Source organism: Vitis riparia, chromosome 4 (genome assembly GCF_004353265.1).
Source record: "Vitis riparia cultivar Riparia Gloire de Montpellier isolate 1030 chromosome 4, EGFV_Vit.rip_1.0, whole genome shotgun sequence".
NCBI classification, from domain to species: Eukaryota; Viridiplantae; Streptophyta; class Magnoliopsida; order Vitales; family Vitaceae; genus Vitis; species Vitis riparia.
The window spans coordinates 18,794,808-18,813,195 of NC_048434.1; the positions used below are offsets into that span (position 1 = coordinate 18,794,808).

An 18,388-nucleotide genomic window follows, 5' to 3' on the forward strand; every position below is an offset into this window, starting at 1 on the left:
CCCCAAATTACCCCTTTCCAGGCTGGAGTGGTCTTCGAGAAGGCACTCCAACAATTACATTTTAGTTTTAGTTAATATGTTGTCCTAGAAATTGAAACAAAATGCGAGTGGCATTTTGGTAGTTAGATGGGAAAAAGAGGGGCAGTAGGGTAACAGTCCTCCGCATCACAGGCATCAGCCATCGGGGAGCTGCGGCTTTTCCTTTAATATTTTCTCGATCGCTGTTCATATATCAAGCCTTCTGTGATCTTCCATCCTCTCACTCAGAGTCTCAGTCTCCCGGATATAAGCCACAGCCAGCGAGAGAGAGATACACACAGACGATAGAGATGTGGCGGTGCGTTTCTCGTGGCCTTCGCTTCCGTTCTTCGGATTCGAAGCGATCCCTCACCAGCGAATATCTGAAACCTCACATTTCCAGATTCTTCTCTACTGAATCGGTACTCTCTCCTCTCTCTCTCATTTTCAGCTCGTTCTCGCTATTGATCCTAGTTTCCTTTTAGTGGTTCGAATCTTTAGAGTTTTGAAGGGGTTTTATAGATCTATGAATTGATTTTTCTTTTAATGTATAATCTGTTCATTTTATTAGGTTTGGGTTGATGTTTTTTTTTTTCCTTTTATTTTTTTTATCCTCCGTTTAACCTCCGTTTGGTTACTGAGAAAAAGGATGAAAAAAAATGATATGGACATTCAATTGTTTTAAGCTATGTTTGTTCCAGAAAATTTGAAGGAAAGAAAATAGAGAGGGCTACATTTGGTTCCGGAAGTTACTAAGGAAATAAAAAGAATATTGATGCATGCTTGATTTCACCGTGAAATATACAAAATAATATAATTAAAATTGGTTTGAAATTTATATATTTTTAGATTATTTAATCTTTATATAATAGAAGGAAATAAGTGAGATGAGTTTGAAAAAATGTATAAAAATAATTTATTGATTTTAAAATTATTTTTTATTTTCCTTAATTTTTTTTCCATCGATTTTCTTTCCTTTCCATTTTCTCCCACCAAACATATTCAGGAAAACGGAAGGAAAGAAAATACAAAAGATTAAATAATTTTAAAATATATAAATTTCTAACAAATTTTAATTTTATTTGATTTTCTTTTATATTTTCCACGGTAAACCAAACAGGGGAAAACCCTTTTCTTCAGAGTTTTTTTTTTTTTTTTTTTACTTTTCAAAAACCAAACATTGCTTTAGTTTCCAAAAAATTGTTATGTTGGCCAAACTAAGCTCAATCCTAGCATTGGTCTCGGTTGAATGGAGTTTTTTTATTGATAGGGTACTGCCTGAACTAAATCCTGGCATTGTTGATAAATTCTCATTTGATTTTGCTTGTCCTAATTGAGTTTATTTTATTTTTATTCTTAACCTTACTGCTCCCGTCATTTGAGTGAATGCTCTTAATTATATTTATTATAGCCTATAAAATATTTGTTTGATGTCATTTGTCCTCCTGTTTGCTTTCTGAGGTATAATCTTTGTTTGTTCCAGACTGGGGGAGGATCCTCAGGCACTAGCGAGGCAGAGATTAAAGCTGCCATAGGAGAACTATCTAAACATGGGGTTGATACTGCTGGCATTACTGAGCTTTACCGATCCTCATACAGCTCTTCATATACTATTGTCGATCATACATATGATGCAGTTGTTGTAGGAGCTGGTGGGGCAGGGCTTAGAGCTGCCATAGGACTATCTGAGCATGGGTTCAACACTGCTTGCATTACAAAGCTTTTCCCAACTCGGTCACACACAGTTGCAGCTCAGGTATGAGTGCCTTAGCTTATAAGATTAATGTTTTAGTTTCTTTTCATTAGGTTGGGGTATATTGCACTAAGTGTGCAAAATATGCCATACCTTCACCTGGTATTTAGGTTTAATCGCATTTGTTGTAAAATGACTCAAATTTATCCTTTGAAACCTCTCTATGATATAACTGTTTCACTTTGTACTTGATATCTATGTGTATGCATATTTGAAGTATACCATTAGGGTGCATGTGAAAATTGAGTTCGCACATTATTTTTCATTTATCTACCACAGAAAATGGCAGCTATCCTCAAATGATTGTGAAATCTTGAGATGGCCAGAGAAGCTAAGCCACATGCTTTTCTGAAAAATTCAGGAAAGCAAAGAACACAAAGCTCAGATGTCATCAATATAGATGACACAATGAATTATTGCCTTGCTATATGTACGTCAGAGATAAATACATCCCCATGTGATGTAGATTTGGGTTGATACAAGGAACTCTATGTCTTTGGGCATGGAAGAGTTGCTGACCATTACAATGTCAATATTCCAGTATCTTACACAAAAAGCATTCAGGAATTTTTGCCTTCTTTTCATGTTCTTTTAATCTTGAGTCCAAAAGTCCAAAATCATGCCTTTATCAGTTCAAGATAATGCTTTAGGTACAGCATCAAATTATTCTTGGAACATGCTTTGGCAAACTTATTTTATAAGTATGCATCCTCTTTCTTATAGCCACCATAAGTTGTTGGGCCCTTATAAAGGTTTCACATTTTTGCAGAAATGGATTATGTTCCATCTGTACTACTGCTTGCATATGGGATTAAAAAATTGTCAAGTAGGACCTTGGTAGTTTTTCCAGATAATGCTTTATTTTGGATAAATCTTTCTGCTGAAATAAGTTGTTAGCCTGTTAGAGATCATTGTATGGGCAGCATGGGTTACTAGCAAATCTGCTCTACTGCTGTTGTATTTTAGTTTGTAATTTTTTTTAACTAAGTGATTTTGGAATTGTAGTATCAGTTAGGAGGACTTACATAATGGAAGCCAGACAGTGGACATTTTGAGATGTTATACATGAATGTGTATTCTGTTATTATATATCTGATTCTGTGCCTTAGGTTGATGTCTGGTTGTCCCTTTTTTAATTGAATAGATGTAATTGCATCCAGCTGCATCAACTTTGAGTCACCATGTAAAATTATTTATTACAATTTGGCTTCATTGCTGATCTTTAGTGTAACTTTATATAGGGTGGTATAAATGCTGCATTAGGAAACATGACCGAAGATGACTGGAGATGGCACATGTATGACACTGTCAAGGGAAGTGACTGGTTAGGTAAGATGCTTCCATAAATTATGTATTCCTTTGCTTTTATTTGGTGTGCACTTACTTTAATTTGGAATGCTAGGAGAAATTGATTATTCACATAAATGAATTATTGGTTAAGAAGAATTTTGTGTAGCTAGTACAGCTATTGTGTTTTTTTGGAGTTCTTTTTTTGCATCCTCCTATATACTGGAGGTTTACTTTGAACAAAATCCCAAATTCTAAATTTAATGCCACAAGAAGCAAAATAGCTTGGACTAAGGAGCTAAGGATTTTGATTCCCCCCCTCCCCTACATATGGTGAGACTGTAATTACTTTGTTTCAAGGTTTTTATTTTGGCTGTCTTTTAACCCACTTGGATTATTGTATTTCTATAGGTGACCAGGATGCTATTCAGTACATGTGTAGGGAGGCACCAAAAGCAGTGATAGAGCTTGAGAACTATGGTTTACCCTTTTCTCGAACTGAAGATGGGAGAATATATCAACGTGCATTTGGTGGTCAAAGCCTGAACTTTGGAAAAGGTGCGATGATATGAGTTTGAAGTTGGCTTGTGATGGAAATAATCTGACCTTGGCTCCTTCTGTGTTACTGTTTCTGCAGGTGGACAGGCATATCGTTGTGCATGTGCTGCCGATCGAACTGGGCATGCTCTGTTGCATACTCTATATGGCCAGGCTATGAAACATAATACACAATTTTTTGTAGAGTACTTTGCATTGGATCTTTTAATGGATAATGATGGTAAGTTGATGCAAATAGACTGGAGGTTCCTTCAATTGATGAATAGATGTATTTCTTTCTTCTGTGATTTGATGCTTGAAGGAGATACACAAGCTATCAAACCATGGTAAAAGAAAGATAAAGTTTTTATACTAAAATCCTTCTTGAACCCAAAGAAAGCTGCGATATATTATTATTCAGGTAAACTCAGAGCTTAATTAGAGGAGATGGTAGTGTTGAAACTCTCCTTCACTTGAGCTTGACATTAGAAATCTCTAATCTGTTTATCATTTACTCGAGTCTGCTAAGCACTGAAGCAAGGTATCAATATTCAGGTACATGCCAAGGTGTAATTGCATTAAATATGGAGGATGGGACATTACATAGGTTCCAAGCTGCTTCAACAATTCTAGCCACAGGGGTATCAAGATTTTATCTCTATTTTACCTCATATGAATGATAGAATTTATCTTCTGATGTTATTTTGTGTTTATTTCAGGGCTATGGTAGAACATACTTCTCTGCAACCTCGGCCCATACATGCACTGGTGATGGTAATGCCATGGTTGCACGTGCTGGGCTCCCTCTTCAGGTTTATTTGTTTCTCTCAATCTCAAAGGGATTTTTGTTTGAACTTGGCTTTCTAGGCTTCTACAGTGATCTTCATTTTCTCTTCCTTCCTGCAGGATCTCGAATTTGTGCAGTTTCACCCAACAGGTATATATGGTGCTGGGTGCCTTATTACTGAAGGTTGGTGCTACATTTATAATTTATGAAAAATATGATGAATTTGATGATTACATTCAATGTTAGGTGTGGATATATTTTTTTGGTTATTCTATACTTTAATTGCATTAAAATTTATTTTGGGTTGTCAAATATCCTTTTTCTGAATTCTATCTGTAATTTGTAGGATCCCGTGGTGAAGGTGGTATCCTGAGGAATAGTGAAGGTGAACGGTTTATGGAACGATATGCCCCTACAGCGAAGGATCTTGCATCAAGAGATGTTGTTTCAAGATCTATGACAATGGAAATCCGAGAAGGTCGTGGTGTAGGTATGATCACATTCCTGCAATAAAAGGGTTCCATCATCTTGGTGAGCAATGCCATGCAATTTTTTTTTTCAGTAATGTCAAATCAGAGCATGGGGTCTTCAGTTGGTAAGCATTAGATACTCCAGTTTGCATGGAATATTAGGTTGCACTAGAAAATTGGTTGTTGTCTGCTATGGTTCCCCTTAGGTGTACATAATTTGTTGGTCTTAGTTCCTTTGTATTGATGATCGACTTTTTCCATCTGATAATGGTTGATTTTTATTGATCAGTTAACGATTGAATTCATCATTGACTTGCCATTCACTATGATATAATTCTAATACCTGTGTGAGAAGGAATATTCATGTTTATTTATTTATTTGTGTATGATATTTGCATGATTGTATTTTTCATGCAAAGCAATATGTTGAAATAAAACCACATACACCTCTTGGACTCCCTAATCAATTATTTTATTCCTACACTGGATGTTGATTTTCAACAGGACCTCTGAAAGACCATATCTATCTCCACTTGAACCACTTACCTCCAGAAGTTCTGAAGGAACGGCTTCCTGGTATCTCTGAAACTGCTGCCATTTTTGCTGGAGTAGATGTTACAAAGGAGCCCATCCCTGTTTTACCCACTGTTCACTATAACATGGGAGGAATTCCCACAAATTACCATGGAGAGGTATTAAGGATTAAATGAAATTGTGGCTTTACTATGAGGGACAGTACTGTTTTTAACCCTTAGACTACTTTTCTCTTCAGGTATTAACAATTAAAGGCAATGATCCCGATGCAGTAGTTCCTGGACTAATGGCTGCTGGTGAGGCTGCCTGTGCATCAGTCCATGGTGCCAATCGCCTTGGTGCAAATTCTCTTCTTGACATTGTTGTTTTTGGTCGGGCTTGTGCAAATAGGGTTTCAGAGATCCATAAACCAGGCAAGTTTCTTGTCAAATTATTAAAGTTATATTATTTGTGAAACAAGTGAAATTTAAAATGCCTGACTTAATATTGGGCAGGGGAAAAACAAAAACCTTTGGAAAAGGATGCTGGGGAAAAGACAATTGCATGGCTGGACAAACTAAGGAATTCAAATGGCTCAATTCCGACCTCAAAAATCCGTTTAAATATGCAGCGAGTAATGCAAAATAATGCTGCTGTCTTCCGCACACAAGAAACATTAGAGGAAGGTAATCCAATGCTCATCAGCTAATTTTCTAGTTTTTGTTGTCTCCCACTCTCTATGAGAAATTTTCAGGTCTTGACACATGACTTTTATAACCTTTTAATTATATCTAATTCACTGTTTCTCAGGTTGTAAGTTGATTGACAAAGCATGGGAGAGCTTTCATGATGTACAGTTGAAGGATAGGAGTCTGATATGGTAAAATCTTACGCTTGAGATGATTGATGATCATATTATTCCAAAACTTACTAATTTCTTGTGGGCTCTATTTCTAAAAACTTGGGACAGGAACTCTGACTTGTCAGAGACCATAGAGTTGGAAAATCTTTTGATAAACGCATGTATCACCATGCATTCTGCCGAGGCCAGGAAAGAGAGCAGAGGAGCGCATGCCCGTGAAGATTTTACGGTTAGTTTAGTTCCATTTTCAGTTGGCATCCTCCACTATTGCCCACTTTTCTACCTAATGAAGTAAGGTGCTTTGATTTTGCAGAAAAGAGATGATGAGAACTGGATAAGGCACACTTTGGGGTAAGTTTCTCTGGTCCCTACTGCTTTCTTTTTCTTCAGTTTCTTTCTGAACGGTTTGTTTTTAGATTTGCTATAATCAAAGTCAGGAGTTATATTGGAATTAATATTTTGGACATTGATCTCAATCACTCTACTGTGATAGATGTTTCCGTTGTGTTGGGATTAGTTAACAGTTTGGGTGTACTTCACTTTGAATTGCAGATATTGGGAAAATGAGAAGGTTCGGCTAGATTACAGGCCAGTTCACATGAACCCATTAGACGATGAGATTGAGTCGATCCCACCTAAAGCACGCGTATATTGAAATGTTTGCTCTTTTTGAGAAAATGTGAAAAGTCAAGACTGCAATAAATTATATGGGTGCACATTGACAATAATTGTGGCATTCATCAGTGTTAAAAACTGATACACTTTGAAGCACCTGTGAAATCTAGGAATCGGAAGCTGGTTTTGGATTTGCATTAGTGAATAATGATTCTTAACCCTTGTCAGTTTGATGATTATATTTTATGTCTGAATGTTTAAGAAAAAAGATGCTAGAATTGTGTTGCTCTTGGTTGAGTCACTGGCATGATTCCTGCGGGCAGAGCCTAAACACAGTCACTCGATTTCATCGACTTCCCATGTGCTAGAGCATAGAATTACAAAATTTCAGACTTTGAGAATTTGTAATTCTAATTATGGTTGTCACTGTTATGAAGGAAAGGACACTTTTTTTGGCCCTATTAACTGGTTGCTGTATCAAGCATTCGACACGGTAAGAAATGTTGTGGTTCACTGCCCTATTTAACTGCTGCTGTTAGGAAGAGAAAAAACAACGGAAGTTTAAAAAATAAAAATAATTTTAATTTCTTTTTTATTAAAAAAAGTGATGCGACAGTTTTCCCACCTGACCTTTCAGTCTAGCTTAGCCTTCAGCCTGTCTGTGTTAGATAGAGAGAGAACGGGAAGGGCCACATTGAGCCAGGCTCGGTCAGATTCAAGCCTTAAATCTGTTCATGTCCAATAAATGGGTTGGGCCACCTTGGGTAGTCCCAACTAGAAATAACTCCAGGACGAAAAACTATTACAATATATATACCTTTTTATTGAGTGAGTGAATGTCACGGTGGTGAAGGGTTTCAGAGAAATGGGCAGTGTTACTGCCATATGTGTAGTTGTTTTCTGAATTGCCTTTTCTGAATTACCTGGCCCCACCCTCCTCAAAAAATAATAAACGAAGCGAATTTACACCTTGAGTCCCATTATTATATGCAAGAAAAAGAAAACTTTTTGGTGCGTCGGCCAATGAACTGCAACCTGTCATGTGCACACAGGCTGATGTGGCTGTGAGTACTAGGTGATATGGTAAATTCATGGCCCACTTTCTACTACTCCCCCCCATTAAATCATACAATATCCTCATACCAATTGATTATAAAGATTAAGACAGGAAAATTCTGACCCGTTCCTCCATTATTATATTACTCAACGTTGCAATTAGAGGATAAAAGGGAGATCTATCTTCTACATCAAGTGGGCGTTTATATGTATATTTTTTGAAATCATTATTCTATTATTTAATTACAACCTTAATTATAGTTCTAATGACTAGTCGTTTTCTTTGAAAAAAAAAATAATACATGTTTTTTTTTTATTTGGTTTAAAGAAAAAAAAAAGACGCAATGAGTAGTCAAGTTGATCCGTAAAAGAAACAGTAACACCCACTACCAACGTCTCTCTTCCTTCAAAGTCCAACCAAAGACATTCAAAAGCCACTACTTGTTACTACTATATACGAGTAATACTTCCACTAAAGCAGTCCTCGAATCAACACAACACTCCATAGCAAGTTTGACCGCTTAGCCCCCCTCCCCCAAAATTGTCATTTTTCGTGAGAAAATTTTCAATAATCCTGGTGATGATGGATGTGTTTGCTGGATTTTTCAAAAGGTTTCACCTTTTGATTGCCTTCATAGCTTTGTTCATTTTTCACTTTGGATTTTGGACGGTATTTTTTTAATCATACTCATAATTGAGTAGTTTTGATTTGGAAGAATCTGACAGAGCAGCTGAAAGCCAGGCAGATTAGGGGCACTTCACGTGTGAAAAGGAGGTGAGAAAAAGAGAGGGAAGGTTTTCAAAATGGGATGGCTTAACTGCTTAATTATTCTACTCACCCACCAAAAAAATGTGCTTTTCCTCCACATTCTTTCTTTTCCTCTCTTTTCTCCCCTCTTTTTTTTTTTTTTTCCAACTTTTTCTACAAGGTTTGAACAAAGTTGTAAAGCATGATTATTATCATAAGAGATGTTAATTGAGGATCGTATGTATAAAAAACATATAGAAAATGTCGTAATCCCACTAAAAATGCCGCAAATAATTGAGTCGGACCAACACAAATAATGGGGAGAGCCTTGTACAATGAAGACAATTAAAAGGCAATTTAACTGCGCCAGAGAGATTATGGAGACAATGTGGTCCAGTTGAGAGGTCAGCATCTACAACACAACAAATGAAAGATGACATCGTTGAAGAGGGATTAATGGAGAAAAAAGAAGTCATTATCTCACTCATAATTTTAAGATAAGACAACAATAAGGTTGATCCATCACGTTTCAACTTTCAACACAATAATTTAATAATTTCAAATATATATACCTAAAGAAAATATAGTGTTGATTAAAATATATGGCCTAGAACCGCCCCCAAAGTAGTATCATCCCAAATCCAAAAACAGTCCCGGGGACTGCTTAGGATTTCGGAATTATTTTTATTTATTTTATAAAAATTATTTAGAGACATAAAAACCCCCATTGAAAACATATCATTAAATTATTTAATTTTTTTTTCTAGCATTTGTCGTAGTAGGGAGCAAGCCAGCAGGGCGGGCTGGGAGGGACCACATGGCAAGTAACTTGTCCATTTAATCTCATTTTTCCCTAACTCTTGTTTGGACATTGTTGGGTTAATCTGAGGTTGATCAAGAACCCTCTATGATTTCAGAAGTGACCACTGTTTCAATTAAAAAACTCAGACCATGTTTGGGGTTGTTTTTTAAAGCAAATTAAAATATTGGAGAGTGTGAAAACAAGTTAAGATAAGGGGAAGGCGTGGGCCCTATGTGACGGCCACATAAGAATCAAGATAAGCCCGGCTGAAATGAGCGCCCCTGGATTTGATGTCAAATCATTCAACCAATGACGGCGGCCTACGACCTCCATTTTCGTCTCTCTTTTTTCTACTTTTTTTTTTTCAATTCTAGTATTTTTCTTTCCTCGTAATAATAGCCATTAGGTTTTTTTATTTACATTATCACATCTTTGATCACACTCAGCTGACTCCATTCCTCGTATTGGTCTCAAATTGGATTTAGCGCCCGGCGCCTCGACCATTTTTTTTATTATCAGCGTCACTATGTTTCATTCTTGCAAAAGCAAGTATTATTTTTCACATTTTCAATTTTAATTTAATTTTAGAATGAATAAAATTTGTTAATTTTGACCACGTTTAATGGGTTTCAATTGCCAATCTTCTCTTCTGCATGTAGCCACATCAGAAAATTCAAGCGAATCAGCAAAAGATATAATTAGGAAAAAATTTGGAAGTTTATTTTTATAAGAAAATAATAATTGGCATAGCTATAAATATATATATATATATGAAAGAAGGCAATAAATGAAATAGGAATAGTTTAATACAAGCCAAAAGGGAAGAATTGGTGGGGGAAGTGGGTGGGGCTTGGAGAGGAGTGGTTGCTATCAGATTTGCAAATATTATCCCGTCAAAATATCCTCCACCGTTGCTTTTTGGGTTGTTGCATTTCGGTTGGTCTACAACGCACCCATGGTCCCTACTTCTCCACTTTTTCTCATCACTCCCGAACCAGGTGGGCCCCAACTCCCCTCCTCAAGCAGCCCACCCCCATTTCCATACCTCTTCTCATTTACTCCCTCCTTAGTCGTTTCTCTCTCCACTTTCTCTCTCTATCACCCACCATTCACTCTAACCTTGTTCTTTTCCCCCGCCTTTCCCCCACTTCTCTTCTCCTCCTTTCCCTTTTCTTTTTCCAACTTTTCACCCCAGTCTCCCTCTTGACTTTTGACCCCAATTTTAAAACGTTAAAAGTAGTAATTACTGATATCCTTGTCTGCCAACTCTCTGATGTTACATTGTTGCATTCACCAAGGACGACTGACTCTCAGGGGATTTTGAGATTTAATCGATACTTTAATGCGTCTTATGTTCCGCCCATTATGCAGTGCCGTATTCTACGAGTTCTTTATATAAGAACAAAAAGACTTTGAAAATTCAGTTTGCAGAATCAATGAGATGTTACAAATGAGTCATCCATCATCATCACCATCTGAGGAAGCACAATGATATTCAACAATGAAGCTAACCATGGCATCAGAAGTTGGAGGAGGGATTGGGCATTATTTTCTTCCTTTCTGTTTTTCGTTTTTCACATAATGGTAATACACAACTTCTCGATATTTTTATGATGACATCTGGTATAGGACGACGGGGAAAATGTTTAAAAATAAAAATGAAGATTTGGAGGAAACGTGTCAGAATTTTGGAGCGTGTTGAGCTTGATGGAAGTGAGGAGAGAGAGTGTGGAGGAGCGCAGTCTGTTTTAATGAAGAAGGCGCTGGATCTCCAAAAGGGGCGGTGAGGATTATTTTGCTCTTCCCAAAAAGATCACAGCCATGACGTCATGGAGACGGCGACACCGACGCGCCGTATATCGACGTGTCATGATCAGAGTATGGTGGGCCCCAACTAGTGCAAAGGTCCCCGAACTGAGCGGGAGAAAAAGCAGTACACGTGTACGTTAATGACGAGGTGTTGTCATATCAGCTCTATGGGCCCCACCATTGTATGGCAGCCACGTCATGCAAGACGCACAATCATCCATTTTGGAGAGGAAATTGCAGTGAAGGAGGGTAGGATGGCAGCAGCAGTTGTAGGACTGTACTATTTGAGGTTTTAAAAAAAACAAAAATTTTAATTTCATTTTTCTTTAATTAATTTATTTTTTAAAATTTAATAGTTTATTTATTTATTTATTTTTCAACAATAACAAGAACGAATAGACGAGTGGGCCCCAAGGTTCATTTCGAGGGACTTTAATCAACATTTGTCCTCCTCCTGAGTCCGAGCTTTCGTTCTTTACATCTGTGTGAGAAGTGAGAACAACTTCCAGCGTTATATATCTCCACTTTCCCATGCTCACACAGGTCTCACTGGAGACTCTCTCTCTCTCTCTCACTCACTCACGTATGTCTTTTCCGGTAATGTAAGTGAAATTTACCGGCGTGGATTTGCCGGAGAATGGCATATATGTGTACAGACAGTGGAAATCTAATGGCAATTGCTCAGCAAGTGATAAAGCAGAAACAACAGCAGGAGCAACAGCAACAGCAGCAGCAGCAACAGCTTGGAGGTGTCAATTCCTTTTGCCTAAACCCTTGGACCACTACCCCTCACACTATGTCGACTGCTCCGGCTTTGGGATATGGGCTTGCCGGTGCGGGGTTTTCAGATCCTTTTCAGGTCGCCGGCACGGCGGATGCCGGTGAAGGTGGGTTTCAGTTTGCGCACTTGGAGCACCATTCCACTGGGTTTAGGTTTTCTGATTTCAGTGGAGGGGGTGGTGGCGAGTTCGACTCGGACGAGTGGATGGACAGCTTAATGGGTGGCGGTGATTCCACGGAGAGCTCAAATCTTCCTTCTGGTTGCGACGCGTGGCAAAATAATGCCGATCTCACCTTATATGGTGCCGATCCGTTCACCAGTTGTCCGAGTCGACTCAGCATAGCCTCTTCACCAACGTCAGATCTCAACCGAGTCATTTTCTCTGACGCCCAGAAGTGTACCAATCCCCCTCTTCAGCCACAGGTCCCGTCTTGGTCTCCATCGCCGTCGCCAACGCCGACTCCACCCCCACCGCCACCACCTCCTCCAGCAGTTGTAAAAGACACCAAGCCCGCCAATCCCCCACCGGCACACCTACAGAAGAACGACGTCGCCGGTGTCTCATCGGGTTCACCAGAAACGGAGTCGGCCCCGCCAATATTGAAAGTCCTACTCGATTGTGCGCGGCTTGCAGACTCCGAACCCGATCGAGCGGTGAAATCACTGATTCGACTCAGAGAATCGGTATCAGAACATGGGGATCCGACTGAGAGAGTGGCGTTTTACTTCTCTGAAGCTCTCTACAGCAGAGTTTCTCATCAAGCAGAGAAGAGGCCCACTCTGTTCGAAACCTCTTCTGAGGAGTTTACGCTTTCGTACAAAGCTTTGAACGATGCATGCCCATATTCGAAGTTTGCGCATTTAACTGCGAACCAAGCAATCCTTGAAGCCACCGAAAGGGCGAGGAAGATTCACATAGTTGACTTTGGAATCGTTCAAGGGGTTCAGTGGGCCGCTCTTCTGCAAGCTTTGGCGACACGATCCGCCGGTAAACCCGCTAGGATTCGGATCTCCGGCATTCCTGCCCCGGCACTTGGAAAATCACCAGCGTCGTCTCTGTTCGCTACCGGAAACCGTCTTCGTGATTTCGCGAGGCTTCTTGATCTAAACTTTGAGTTTGAGCCTATTCTGACCCCGATTCAGGAGCTCAACGAATCAACCTTCCGGGTTGATCCGGATGAGGTTTTGGCTGTGAACTTCATGCTTCAGTTGTACAACCTCCTCGACGAAACCCCGGTGTCTGTCAATGCCGCTCTCCGCTTGGCCAAATCCCTCAATCCGAAAATCATGACTTTGGGCGAGTACGAAGCCTGCTTGAACGAGGTAGATTTTATCAACCGGTTCAAGAACGCATTGAGATACTACAGGGCCATATTTGATTCACTGGAGCCTAACTTGGCCAGAGACTCGTCGGACAGACTTCAAGTGGAGAGATTATTGCTCGGCCGGCGAATAGCAGGCGTTATCGGGCCAGAGGAGCCAGGAACTAGACGAGAGCGAATGGAAGACAAGGAGAAATGGAAGTTTTTGGTGGAAAGTTGCGGTTTTGAGTCAGTACCCCTCAGCCATTACGCGGAGAGTCAGGCTAAGATTCTTCTGTGGAACTACAACTACAGTTCTTTGTATGCTATCATAGAATCAGCACCTGGGTTTCTCTCTCTAGCTTGGAACAAAGTCCCACTTCTCACAGTCTCTTCATGGCGTTGATGGGATTCGCCTCAGTATGATAAAAGCTTCCACCCAGTCATTTTTCTCTGGTGTGGAACAACTTAGAATCAATTTCGCCATTGACGGTCTTGTTTGGAGCTTCCTGATCAGATATAGACCCTAGTCTTTGTCTATTAATTTGGCATTAAATCCACGCCGTTATAGATCTTTTGAAGTTTTTTGGGCCAATACATGCTTGTTAGTTTTGCCGCTTGATTTTGGTTTTTCTCAGTTTTATGGGTTTTTCCTTTTAAAATCTTTTTTTTTTTTTTTTGGATTTTCTTACAGGTTTGAGTCTTAGAGTAAAACAATCTGTAAAAAAGGGAAACGAAAAATGAAGCAAAGACGTTTCTTTCCCTTGGATTTATGCAATTCTGTAAATAATTTTTCTTAAATCTTCCCTCTGCCTTAATTTAATTTTCCATCTCTAAATGAAGTTGTACAGGTAGAAACAAAGAAGAAACTTATTTTCAGCGGTTGAAAGATTGTTTTCAGATTCTGCTATTTTTGCCTGCGGGGACTAATGAGTAATGATAATAAATAAAGAGCACAAAAGTAGAACACTGTCATTTTCTCTCAGGTTCTGTAATGGGATTTCCATTAAACGCCTCCTACTCATAGCTGTAGGTGTATTGCGTTAAGCGTCTACAGAGAGACACCTTTTTTCCGTTGTTATGTAACCCTCCCAGTCTCCCCTCTTTCCTAGCTTCGAAATCTCAGGCTTGTTCCAACGTCACTTTCCTTACTCCACCTTTAGGTTTTTGTTTCATAGGGCAATTTGTTTGAAAAAAATCCTTAATTTGCGTGGAAGATGTGGCTGCCTTCCCATTCAAAGTCTCCCAGTCTTGGTGTACTGTGCTTTCAATGTTCGATTATTGCTTTAATAGCTGTCCTTTTCATTATGCAGAGCATAGAAGGAGGTAACCAATCGCTTCCCTCCTCTCTCGAAAACCCAAGGGGCCAGTGCAGTCCATGACAAGGTGGCCAATGGGTTGATATTTTTGTTTCTTTTTTGTTGATGGAGACCATTCTGGTCTAATAAAACGTTCAAGTATTTTGAATTTTGTTGAGCAGCTGACCATTGTTAGGACTTTGGAGTTGGTATGCGTCTTCTTCAATCTCTTCATTTGGCTTCCTTCACTGCCACACTGCCACACTGCCCATCTCAAATACCCATTCTTGCTACAAAATTTTCAGCCTGAATCATTAATGTTAGACTGCCATATCGTGTAACCTCGCTCCGCTCATATCTATCAGACCCTCCATATTAGCTATGTTCACAGCATTTCAAGAGTGTGAAACACAGTTCATTGATTTATAGGCATTGTTATCTAATAATCCATGGTTTTCCCCTTTTCCTGAACATGAACCATGGTTCTCCCCCACCCCAATCCCATCTCCGAATTGGTAAAATTAATTTAAGTCATCCCTCACTATTTACTAAAATTTGAGTATCCGTGTAGATGACAGCGCATTAAGTTCAGTCCACTTCATATGCTTCGATAGGGCAGGTTTTGCCGACTTTTGGACCACCCACTTTGCACCAACTTTGTATTCAATCCAAAATATGGACAAACCGAGTCTTAATCTAAAGTTTCAAATCAGATGATATTTCATTACTGACAAGGTTATAATGTAAATTGAAATTGCCCTTTTCACTCAGGTGATGGAAATGCCTGCTACCGCTACTCTCCTCTGCAACCATTTTCTAACAAGATAAAATATAACAACGATAAAAGAAAAAAGATAGGCAACAACAGAGGAATCGGTACAAATTTCTCCGGAATTGGGAATTCAAGCCCATCAGAGTAAAGGGGTTGCATAGACAGCTACATTGTAAATTCACCGTGGTGGTGCCCAAACGAGAACTACACGCTCTGCAGTCTCCACCTGATTCTGAATACGACTCCGAGGCCTGCCCTCTGCGCGGCCTTCGCAAACTTGAGGGGCGTTGTCCCCGGCCCCCAGTCGTCTCCGTATTTTGATTTTTCAAGAATCCAAACAAGTCATCATACTGTCACCTGATAATGATGTTTTAAAATGTGACAGCAGGTTTCCGTTGGAAGGAGGCTATGCCTCTCCTATTTCCGCCCTACGGGTCACCTTATCACAACCCACTTTAAGATCAGGGCTTGAGCTTGCTCACGTCATGCTCTGCTACAACGGTCGGGTGGTCCCACCTTGCGTGGACACAGTCATGAAGCGCTACGCTCCATCTCATCTCAACTGTCATGGACTGACTTGTAGATTAGTAAACCCCTTTTACCAAATTTGCACCATAACCCATTTCTTCTTTCCTAATCTCTGGAAGATGCGGCCCAGAAGGCGTATCATTAGCCCGTGGGCTTTCATTTTACGAGCCTATTGCCTGGGTGGCCCATTGCCAGGTGCAAAGGCTGAAGGCCTCACATACTGCCACCTAATAGAGGAATTCATGAGCACGTGTCAATTGAAGTGCAACGTGTCGAGAAGGTAGGCTGTAAAGCGCGGATGAGTTGTAAAGTTGAATTGGAGATGGTTGCCACGTGTAGCTTTTTTTTTATTCAAGAGCGTCGTCGTTCTCATCTTGCTTCTTCTATATATAAATGTGAGTCCAAATTTCGTTCAGGCAATGATGCATCGCGCAATCCGGTCAGTTGGAGCCCCGCAACCAGGTTTGTGGTCTTCGCATCTGCCTTCCAAAGTCGGTCGGCGAACCTGTGGTGTTAGATTCCGGCAATCTGAACCGGAGAACCAGGACGACATGGAGAAGATCAAAATCCAGAAAAAAGAGAAATTAAGGTTCGTTTTTCTTTTCTTTTGATTTTCTTTGTTGCTCGTGGCCTCTTTAAAGGCCGGTTCATTGATGTATTTTTATCATTGAAGTTCTGTGGAAAGGGACGAGATGTCTACTTCGTTCGGAGTGGCATACGCCACGAGATCAGATGAAGAAGGATTTGGGGGAATATATGGAGGGAACCAATCTCTTGGCGAATGTGATAAGGAGGCTGCCCAAGAAAATCACAATGGTATCTCTCTCCCTCTCTCTAATTCCTCCTCTTCATTTTGTTAGTGCTCTCTTTCTGATCAACCACATACTCTCACATGCGTGGCTAAACCAAGATTACGAGAGGACTCAAGGCAGTGATGTCAAAGAGAAGGAAAAAGCGCCACATCACTCCAATGCGGAATAGATACAGACTCTTTTTTAGGGAGAGAAAAAAATAAAATTAACGAGTGCATGTGTGTATTGAAGTCTCTGTGTATGTAAGATTTGCATGTTTGTGGCCATCTTCAATCGCTTCTAGTTGCAATATTTAGTACAATAATGGAAGAAGAATTAGAATTAGAAGAGAAGTGACCGATGTTACGAGCATGTAGAGTCGAAAAATTAGAAAAGAAAGAAGAGTTAGTGGTTGAGATATGAGTAATTAGAAATATACCAAACATTTAGTAAAAGCTTTTAAGTTTTTAAAATAATTTGATTAATTTCATGTACATTTTTATTTAGGATAATAAATATTTGAATCAGTGAAACATTTTTAATTAGGATAGTAACTATTTGAATCACTTAATAGCTTGTTTAGGACAAATAATTTTGTTTATTAAATTAATATTTGTTTAGGACAAATAATTGATTGTTAAAACTTTTGAAATGATTAGTAAAAAAATTAGAAAGAAAATATTTTTTATTTTTTGATTTGATTTCTACTATAATTTTAACTTTAAAAAATATTTTTAATTATGTTTATTTTGTGGTTGACTATAAAAAGAATTTTTAAAATGGATTGATTATAAAATAAAATTTTAAAATATTTTTAAGTAAGTTTTAAAATTACCACGATCTTTAAATTGGTATTTGATTTTAAAAAATATCTTTAAAATATTTTGAAATATTCTAATTATTTTTTAATTCTAAAAATTATTTTTTGTTTATCCAAAAATTGTTTTATGTTTGTCCAATTTTTTTTTTTTAATTTCTTAATTTGATTTCTACTATATTTTTAATTCAAAATCTGTTTTTCATTATATTTATCTCTATTTGTGTTTGATTCTAAAAACAATTTTTGAAATGTTTTTAAGTAAGCTTTTAAACAACTATTATCTTTAAATTAGTATTTGACTGTAAAAAGATTTTTAAAATATTTTACAATTAGAAAACTCTTCATAATTCTTAAAAGGGTTTTATATCTATATCTATATATATATATATAGATATTATTTAATAGTTTGGGATGTGGGCTTTTATTAATCTTAAGAGACCATAGTCATTTATCAAAAGTTTGAGAATTTTTAAGATTTTCTTTCAAAATAACTTCTGGCTATAACAATGGTCAAAGATCTTGTCATGAAATTTCAATAATAAAAGTTTCTAAGTATCATTGAGGAGTTTATAGAGTATGTGCATTCCATTAAGTAAAATTGCATACATTTTTTTACCTGCTAGGTTCTTATATTAATGGTATTTTACATCTAGTAGGTTGTTAAGTTGTTTTTCTAAGTTATATCCTATGTTCCTATATTTGTATTGATATTATTGTTATCCGTAAAGAATTAATACAAAGAAACAAACCTAATATAGGTAATAAAATATTATTTTGAATATCAATTCAAAAACTATATTAAGTCTAAAAATAAAACTTTATTTCACAAGTTTTTAAGAA

At 38.2% G+C, this 18,388-nt stretch overlaps 3 protein-coding genes across 3 annotated transcripts; all 3 read left to right on the forward strand.

The window, feature by feature from the left end:
• Positions 1-203: 203 nt before the first annotated feature.
• LOC117912845 (succinate dehydrogenase [ubiquinone] flavoprotein subunit, mitochondrial) lies at positions 204-7,103 on the forward strand. The gene is made up of 16 exons (XM_034827594.1): positions 204-440; positions 1,502-1,774; positions 3,013-3,100; positions 3,470-3,616; positions 3,696-3,836; positions 4,151-4,236; positions 4,315-4,407; positions 4,502-4,565; positions 4,729-4,872; positions 5,357-5,544; positions 5,625-5,799; positions 5,881-6,051; positions 6,176-6,245; positions 6,336-6,456; positions 6,541-6,578; positions 6,780-7,103. Exons 1-16 carry the CDS (start codon positions 330-332, stop codon positions 6,880-6,882), a joined length of 2,013 nt encoding a protein of 670 aa, XP_034683485.1. The 5' UTR covers positions 204-329; the 3' UTR covers positions 6,883-7,103.
• Positions 7,104-11,730: 4,627 nt separating this feature from the next.
• Positions 11,731-14,141, forward strand: LOC117912886 (SCARECROW-LIKE protein 7-like). The gene has a single exon (XM_034827669.1). It carries the CDS (start codon positions 11,895-11,897, stop codon positions 13,743-13,745), a length of 1,851 nt encoding a protein of 616 aa, XP_034683560.1. The 5' UTR covers positions 11,731-11,894; the 3' UTR covers positions 13,746-14,141.
• A 2,218-nt stretch (positions 14,142-16,359) lies between these two features.
• Positions 16,360-16,979, forward strand: LOC117913297. The gene is made up of 3 exons (XM_034828244.1): positions 16,360-16,526; positions 16,611-16,753; positions 16,848-16,979. The coding sequence occupies exons 1-3, from the start codon at positions 16,360-16,362 to the stop codon at positions 16,916-16,918; spliced, it is 381 nt and encodes a 126-aa protein (XP_034684135.1). The 3' UTR covers positions 16,919-16,979.
• Positions 16,980-18,388: the final 1,409 nt, after the last annotated feature.